At 40.4% G+C, this 9,575-nt stretch overlaps 1 protein-coding gene across 1 annotated transcript; it reads left to right on the forward strand.

The window, feature by feature from the left end:
- The first annotated feature begins 2,434 nt into the window (after window positions 1-2,434).
- Window positions 2,435-6,324, forward strand: LOC110553212 (large ribosomal subunit protein uL18). Its single transcript, XM_060371083.1, is given in 3 exon segments — window positions 2,435-3,437; window positions 3,440-3,799; window positions 3,802-6,324. Coding segments are annotated over 3 exon segments (600 nt in total). The 5' UTR covers window positions 2,435-3,409; the 3' UTR covers window positions 4,014-6,324.
- The last annotated feature ends 3,251 nt before the right edge of the window (window positions 6,325-9,575 follow it).

Genomic DNA, 9,575 nt, shown 5'->3' on the forward strand with positions numbered 1-9,575 from the left:
TAGGCCCCTAGACTCAAAGGTTTTCTACGACTGCTCTTTATCCAGTCACTCCTGTGGGACCTAATTCTAGATTTAAAAAAAAAAAAAACCTCTTCAGACTTCCTTAAAACTAGTGGCTATTTGACTTCAGCTTATATATTCATGAGGGACAAGAAGCAACCAACAAAAAAGAAAAAAAAAATGGCAGAACATATTAATTAATTTACTTTACATCAGATGGCAGCTTCCCCTCCCTCCTCTCCTTCTAGTCCTTCCTCCTCCTGCCTCTCAACTCCCCTTCCCCCATGTCCCCTTCCCTTTCTGCTCGGAGGAGGAGAGGATGAGGCTGGGTCTTTAATGACACTGTGATCTGTCTTCACAAGATTGCTTTATGTCAGGATCCTGTTTAACCCAGGAACTCCCTATAACCCCCACCAACCAATCCTGCAGCTCCTGTCATGTAGGCTTATGACTCAGTCTTCAGGAATATTTTCGAGTTGATGTAACCCTTTCGCGCAGCACCATAAAATGTACATTAGCCACAAAATGTTCACAATTATTAAGGCATTTCACAATGGTAAGTAGAGTCCATCAAAGGTTTAGTAGCATAGACAAAAACACGAAAAACAAAATGATCAAGAAATTAAATTGTGTGTTGTCTTGGATGATTTAATTATTTATTTTTATCTTATGTTCATTTGTATTTTGCCTGCATGTACGTCTGTGTGAGGGAACTGGAGTTACAGACAGTAATTGCCATGTGGGTCCTGGGATTTGAACCCAGGTCCTCTGATTAAATGCTTTTAACAGCTGGACTGTCTCTTCAGCCCCCTCTGGGATGATTTTAAACCTTATAACCTCTTGTATTAAGAGGGTTACTAAACTAAGTTTGCTCCCGTTGAACTGAGTCACATTATGCACATTATGTGAATATTCTATTTTATTCAAACTTGTGGATATAAATAATTTTGAAAATTGTGGTCTCAGAATATTGGTACGATTTGACTTTGAATTTGGGATGAGTTTGGGATAAGCAAATGATAGAGAAGGTGAGGCATTTCCATGGCACTAACATACCTGTTTAACTCTGTGGCAGATAAAATTTCAAAATGCAAGAGTACAATTGTATGTGTCACTTATAATTTGTTCTAAAGACAGATTCTAAGAAAACCACTTGCTTTTCATTTGTTTGTTTTTTGATGGGTTTTGTTGCTCTCTTCAGAATACAGTGTTAACAGATAATGAAAAATTTGTGATAATTGATGAATCTTCAGCAATACTAACTTTTCTGTACATGTAAGCTAGTGATTAAGGTTGATATTTGTCTATGGAGTAGCACTCGTTTTAAAAAAGTAAAAGAAATATAAAATTATTTTTAAATAACAAATTAATTTCCAGTATTTGTGGAATGCTTACTTCTGTTTCTTTTAATCATCAAAGTAGGGGGGAGACAGCTAAGAAAAAACAGCATATAGTGATTCATACTGTGAGATTTTTAGCTTCTTAAAATTCAAACATTTTATCTGAAATGTGAAGTATCTTCTAGGAACCTGAAAAAAACCTTGAGGATGCTTGTTGGTTGGTTGGTTGGCTGCCTGGCTGGCTGGTTCATTGATAGATTGCCATCTTGGGACAAAAGGTTCTGGTCAAGTCATTTTGCAGCTGCAGATTTCAAAGGTGACACTGGCCATCTGGCTTCTGATTGTTTCTATTTTCTCTTTAAACACCTTCGACTTTTTTTATGATGCTGTGCAACAAAATATCTAATCAAGTCTCAATCAAGTGTGCTATTTTCAAAAAACTGAACACCTGTACTGGAAGCCCAGGAAAATTAGCTCATTTCAGCACTATTTTTAAAATTTGTAATTGGTCTCAGATGTTTGATTATAAACCATCTTGTAGAAAATGAAAAAGAGTTTCCCCAGTGGTACAAACCTAAAGTCCCAGGTATGGAGCCAAAATTGAAACATGAGGATCAGTATAACTCATAAGAAAAGCTTTCAAAAACATGTTAGAGGCAACTAGATCAGTCTTCCAAATACCACAGTCACTATTCCCATATTTCTGAATGGCTAGGAAACATTTGCAGAGAAAGGAAAATCATAGCATGGCTAGTTGTATAAACATCCACATTTGTTATAAATGAGTTAACATCTGCAGTTTTAGCATTCACTGTTAGGCCTATTCTTCCCGTTTGGTTAATCCAAAAATATGTTTATTCTTGTGTTTTATCAGTGCTGTGGATTGAATGCAGGGTCTCATGCATGCTGGGCAAGCACTCTGCCACGGAACTACAGCCTCAGTACAAAAATGTGTTTATTCTTTTTAAATTTATGATGTGGGGTACAAGGGGGACAAATTCCATTCCCAAAGATTATTGATCTATAAGCCTGTACTTATTATAAAACAAAATAATTCCAAACACTGTGGGTTAGAAATTTATGAGATATTTTGTTGTTCTGGTTTGAGACTCTTAATGACATTGCATCAAGCTTTCAGCTAATACTCAGTCATATAAAAATTCAGTAAGGAATGGAGTACCTACTATGCAAGAACCTGACTCATATGGATAGTAAGTTGGTACTGATTATTTGTTGATGTCTAAGTTCTTCTCTGTTTAGGCCCCTTTACAGGATTGCCTAAGTCTCCTACACATGACAGCTGGGTGTCTTCAGAATAAGATGTCCAAGAGACCACTTCAGAAGCCATAATGCCTATTATGACAACCATCAAAGTCATTTAGTCCTCTGAAAAGCATTACAATGAGTTGGGGACTCATTCTGTAGATAAATGGATAAACATATACACAAATACAAACCTGTAGATGATTCAGGAGTATATGTACCCTGCATGCCTATCTCTAAAGGTAGATTAAGAACTAACTCCCCACTGCTGATTAGGCTGATATCTCTTCTTCAGATTTGTTTAAATTTAATGTCATATTCCTAACTTCATTTGAATGCTGATTTTCAAAACAAAGATAACAGACATTTGAGAAACAGTCAATAGTTCTAAACCAGGAACTTGGTTGGTCTCATTCCAGGCAAGCTACCATACTGTACTTAACTACAGCACAGTAGATCATAGCAGATTCTCTTCTCCTTCTGTGTACAACTGTCTAAGAACAAATCCCAGTGGCTCATAACTGCTTACGCTTCTGCTGATAGGCTTACAGTTGTTTCGTTGACTTTTTAGCCCTATATTTACAACTATTGATTGTTTTGCAGAGTCCCAATGAAATATATTCATTATAAGATTTTTTCCAATTAAAGGAAATGGCCAGTTAACATTATTACTGTAAGATTCCAAATATACCCTCCATTGCTTGGTTTAAGAAATACAGTCAAACTTCCTTCCCCACCCCCAACCTTTGCATGGTTGGGCCTATAGGTCTGTGTGGAGCTGCAGTTGCAGGTGTCTGTTCCACAGGATGGGGATTGTGAACATTGTCAAGAATAAGCCTATTTTAAGAGATACCAAGTGATATTTAGAAGGCGATAAGAGAGTAAAACTGACTATTATACTCAGAAACAACTGGTGATCCAGGACAAAAATAAATACAACACACCAAAGCACAGGATTATAGTTCATGTGACTAGCAGAGACATCATCTGCCAGATTGCGTATGCCCATATAGAAGGGGATATGATAGCCTGCGTAACATATACACACAAACTGCCGAAATGTGGTGTGAAAGTTGGCCTGACAAATCATGCTGCCGCCCATTGTGCTGGCCTGCTGCTGGCCCACAGGCTTCTCAATAGCTCAAGTGGAGGAGATGGAGATGAATACAGTGAGGAAAGCATTGATGCTCAGCCTGGTGCTTCTCTTGCTATTTGTTTGCAGGCCTTGTCTGAACTACAAATGGCAATAAAGTTTTTGGGGCCCTGAAGGGAGCTTTGGATAAAGGCTTGTCTATCCCTCATACTACCAAATGAATTCCTGGTCATGTCTCTGAAAACAAGGAGTTTAGTGCAGAAGTACATCCGAAGCACATCATTGGTCAGAATGTCGCAAATTATGGTGTTAACTAATGGAGAAAAATGGAGATACATATAAGAAACAGTTCTCGGGCTGGAGAGATGGCTCAGTGATTAAGAGCACTGTCTGTTCTTCCAAAGGTCCTGAGTTCAATTCCCAGCAACTATATCAACTACATAGTGCCTACAATCATCTTTAGAGAGATCTGGTACCCTCTTCTGGCGGGCTGACTCACATGCAGGCAGAATACCATATAAAAAAATAAATCTTAAAAAAAAAGTTCTCTCAGTACATAAAGAACAACATAACTCCAAACATAATGGAAGAGAAGTATGATAAAGTTCCTGCTGCTATCTGAGAAAATCCAGTCTATGAGAAGAAGCTCAAGAAAGAAGTAAAGAAGTAGAACTGTCCCAAAATTCCCCTTGCCCTGAAGATTGGGTTGCTCAAAAGAAGGCAAGCGTCCTCAGAGCTCAGGAATGGGCTGCTGAGAGCTAATGTTTCTATGAAGCTAATCTTTCTATGAAGATTTTTTTTTCATAGACAATAAACTTATTGGCCAAACAAAAGGAAGGAAGAAAGAAGGTCAAATCAACCACACACACTAAACCGCTTAGAAGAAAAAGTGGGGAATACCCTTGAACTCATTGGCACAGGAGACAACTTCCTGAACAGAACACCAACAGCAGAGGCTCTAAGAGCAACAATCAATAAATGGGACCTCATGAAACTGAAAAGCTTCTGTAAAGCAAAGGACACTGTCCTCAGAACAAAACAACAGCCTATAGATGGGGAAAGAATCTTCACCAACCCTGTATCTGACAGAGGGCTGATATCCAGTATATATAAAAAACTAAAGAAGTTAAACAGCAAAAGATCAAGTAATCCAATTAAAAAATGGAGTACAGAGCTAAACAGAATTCTCTGCAGAGGTATATCGAATGGCAGAAAAACACTTAAAGAAATGCTCAACCTCATTAGCCATCAGGGAAATGCAAATCAAAACGACCCTAAGATTTCACCTTACACCCATCAGAATGGCTAAGATCAAAAAGAGACAACATTTGCTGCAGAGGTTATGGAGAAAGGGGAACCCTCCTCCACTGCTGGTGGGAATGTAAACTTGTACAACCACTCTGGAAAGCAATCTGGCACTTTCTCAGACAACTAGGAATAGCGCTTCCTCAAGATCCCACTATACCACTCCTAGGCATATATCCAAAAGAGGCTCAAGTACACAATAAGGACATTTGCTCAACCATGTTTGTAGCAGCCTTATTTGTAATAGCCAGAAGCTGGAAACAGCCCAGATGCCCTTTAGTGGAGGAATGGATGCACAAATTGGTATATCTACACAATGGAATATTACTCAGCAATAAAAAAACAAGGAAATCATGAAATTTACAGGTAAATGGTGGGATCTGGAAAAGATCATCCTGAGTGAGCTATCCCAGAAGCAGAGGGATGCACACGGTATATACTCACTCATATAGACATATAATATAGGATAAACCTACTAAAATCTGTACACCTAAAGAAACTAATCAAGAGGGAGGACTCTTGCTAAAATGCTCAATTCCTATCCAGAAGGGCAAAGAGACTGGACATCAGAAGAAGAAAAGAGGGAACAAGTCAGGAGCCTGACACAGAGGACCTCTGAAAAGCTCTGCCCTGCAGACTATCAATGTAGATGCTGAGACTTATGGGCAACCTTTGGGCAGAGTGCAGGGAATCTTAGGAAAGAAGTGGGAAACAGTAAGATCTGGAAAGGGCAGGAACTCCACAAGGAGAGCAACAGAACCAAAAAATCTGAGCACAGGGGTCTTTCCTGAGACTGATATTCCAATCGAGGACTATGCATGGAGATAACCTAAGACCCCTGCACAGATGTAGCCCATGGAAGTTCAGTAGCCAAGTGGGTTCCATTGTAATAGGAACAGGGACTGTCTCTGATGTGAACTGATTGGCCTGCTCTTTAATTACCTCCCCCTGAGGGGGAAGCAGCATTACCAGGCCACAGAAGAAGACAGCGAAGCCACTCCTGATGAGACCTAATTGACTAGGATCAGAAGGAAGGAAAAGGAGTTCTCCCCTATCAGTGGACTTGGGGAGGGGCATGCATGCAGAGGGTGGAGGAAGGGAGGGATTGGGACGGGAAGAGGGAGAGAACCACAGGGGGAATACAAAGTGAATAAAGTGTAATTAATAAAAAAAAAGGTCAAATCATATCACTTTTAGTAGCTAACATGACATTAAGTTGTCAATAGAGGGCATTGGAGAGACAGCAAAAGAGAAGTTCTCTACTTCGTAGTTTATTTTGTTTTCTATTTTTTAAAAAATATTAATATATACATATATATATATGAGTGTTCTGCTTGAATTTATATATGTGTATAGTATATGTCATGTAGGTGTCTGAGGAGTTCAGAAGATAGGTCCCCATGGAACTGGAATTATACATGGTCCTAAGCCACGATGTGGGTGCTGAGTATCAAATCCAAGCCTTCTGAAAGAGGCTCTTAACTGCTGAGACTTCTCTACCATCCCAATAGTGTTTCTTTTAGATAGGCTCTTACAGCGCATGGAATCTGAAACTTTTTCAGCACAGTGGCAGTGACCAGTGATATACCTCTCTTCCACAGCTAGCTATCCAGAAGCCCTAAGAGACAAACTTGCAGGCAACTCCACAGACAGCTTCCTTGGACCCCTTCATCTGGCTTCTCAGTGGAACACCATGAGTGCACCTCTGTGAACAGCAGCCCCTCTTGCCGACTAAGTGGCTTTACATAGCCATAGAACTTCTGCTGTCCTGTGGGCCACACTCACTGAGGTTCTGTGCAACTGAGTCATAGTCCTAAGGGGAGTGACCCCTCCTTCCATGTATTATTCCTGTATTCTTTAGGATTTTCTGTTCCTTTCTAGTCATCCCCTTGCTGCCCTGTATCCTTGTAATAAGTAGCAGTTCTTTAAATTGAACTCTTATGTTCAAAATATTGTATGATGTCTTTTTTTATTCAATCTGGACTAACATATAATTTAGGTTTTAGGGATGACCCCGGGAAGTGGGCACACAAAGAGAAACAATCTGTTTGGTCATATCTTTTCAGTGAGCCCTATTATAGGGGTATTGCAATTAGAGTTTCTTCTGAGGGTGATAGTGAGACAATGAAACAAGTGGTCACATGGCTAGGTGTTGCACTTGCCCATTGTAGCCATTATGAAGACCGTAAGATGGCATGAGATTGACTCTTGTGCTCTTGAGCAGCTCCAGAAAGAAAGTCAGTCCCAGAACCAGCCAATATCTGAGACTAGAGTGCTTCCATTTTAACCAGGAAGGAATGTTTTAGTGCTTACAGACATGGAGTGAGAGGCACTGAAAACTAAACAGGAATGTTACTTTTGGTCTGTGTATAGTTTACTGTGTTGTCTGAACTGGTCTCAAACCCTTGAATTCAAGAAAGGATTTGAGCTCTACAATACTAGGAATACTACTTTGACCTCTACAATCCTGGGGAAAATGCTACCACCCCTGGTTTCAAATTTTTAAGCCTTACTGACTCAGTAATTGGGCGCACAGTCATATTCAAATTTTGGTGTAAAATTTAGACCTTGACTATTAGAGGAGAGACATCATGGAGCCAGATGAAACTATCAGTCTTGAAACTCTAAGCTTCTAAGATTTTTCTACTAGCAAAAGTGGCTTTCCTGATTTCCTTGTTTTGAATTGCTGAGTAGTATTCCATTGTGTAAATGTACCACAATTTCTGTATCCGTTCTTCAGTTGAGGGGCATCTGGGTTGTTTTCAGCTTCTGGGTATTACGAATAAAGCTGCTATGAACATAGATGAGCCTTGGAATTAGAAAAGATCATCCTGAGTGAGGTAACCCAGAAGCAGAAAGACACACATGGTATATAGTCACTTATAACTGGATATTAGCCATATAATATAGGATAAACATACTAAAATCTGTAGTCCTAAAGAAGCTAAACAACAAGGAAGACCCTAGGGAATATGCTTAATCATCATTCAGAAGGGCAAACAATATAGACATCAGAATCAGAGAAGACAGGGAACAGGACAGGAGCCTACCATGGAGGGCCTCTGAAAGAATCTACCCAGCAGGGTATTGAAGCAAATGCTGAGACTCATAGCCAAACTTTGGGCAGAGTACAGGTAATCTTATGGGAAAAGGAAGATAGAAAGACCTAAATGGGACAGGAGCTCCACAAGGGACCAGGGGCCCCTGCAGAGACCAGTGTGCCAACCAAGGATCATGCATGGAGAGGACCTAGACACCCTGCTCAGATATAGAGCATAGGCAGCTCAGTCTCAATTTGACTTCCCTAGTAAGGGGCACAGGGGCTGTCTCTGACATGGATTCAGTGACAGGCTCTTTGATCACCTCCCCCTGGGAGGAGGGGCAACCTTGCCAAGCCACAGAGGAAGAGGATGCAGCCAATCCTGATGAGCCCTGATAGGCTAGGGTCAGATACTAGGGGAGGAGGACCTCCCCTATCACTGGACTAAGGGAGTGGCATAGGGAGAGAAGAAGGAGGGAGGGTGGGATTGGGAGGATATGAGGGAGGGGGCTACAGCTGAAATACAAAGTGAATAAATTGTCATAAATAATAAATCATTTTTAAGTGACTTTCCTACTGATTGACCAAAATCAAACTCAGCAGTAGCCCACATTCATAACAGCTTTCTGGCATGACAGGGCTCAAGGAAATAATGTAAAGCTGTATTATATCTCAGCTGCAGAGTTAAGGGACTGACTTCTTTAAGAGCAAGGAGAGTATTCTGCACCCTGAGAAAGCTCTGAAGCTGTTCTCCCTTCCAGACCAGGTAAGCTGCCATTGAGATGAACCTCCTGAATATGGCTGAAGTTGGAAGACAGCACTGTTAAAAGATGAGAATATCAAAAGCAAAAAAACAAAATTCAAAAGATCTTTTTTTACAGGATTTAATATGAACTTTGACAGGTGTATGGGCTCTAATCAAAGTCAGTGTTTATATCAGTTGCATTTACAGAGAATGTAAGGAATAACACAACCCTCTTCCTTTCCAAGAGTCTGGAAAGGAAGTCTGGTAGGAGAAAATGAGACAAGCACCTGTGACAACACAGAGTGCAGGAGGTGTCCCTTCTGCATTGCCAGCCAGGGACAGAATAAAATGAGGGAAAGCAAATGATCTGGTGTGTGTGTGTGTGTGTGTTTGTGTGTGTGTGTGTGTGTGTGTGTGTGTGCTGGAGCCATTTTCAAAATGAAAACAATGGTTCAGCATAGTTTTTCCTCCACACACTCTTTTCTGCAATTTCTCCCAAGTTTTATGTTACCATCTCTCCAGTGTCTTTTTTCCAAATCAGATGAGACTAGGTTTGCCCTATCACAAAACAGGACCTGTAAGATACAGGAACTAGGATGGGCCCCATATTACTAGATGTCTGTTTGATAGCTGCTGATTCCTACTTCCTCACTGAGTCATTTTCTTCTTCTGTACAAACAGTCTCACTGTGTAGCTTTGGCTGGCATGCAGCCTCATATTCAGGACTGCCATCACCAGCCCCACTGCCATTCCAAAGGACAACCTCATTCTTTTCTTCACACTCTCTGG

Source organism: Meriones unguiculatus, chromosome 1 (genome assembly GCF_030254825.1).
Source record: "Meriones unguiculatus strain TT.TT164.6M chromosome 1, Bangor_MerUng_6.1, whole genome shotgun sequence".
Taxonomy (NCBI): domain Eukaryota; kingdom Metazoa; phylum Chordata; class Mammalia; order Rodentia; family Muridae; genus Meriones; species Meriones unguiculatus.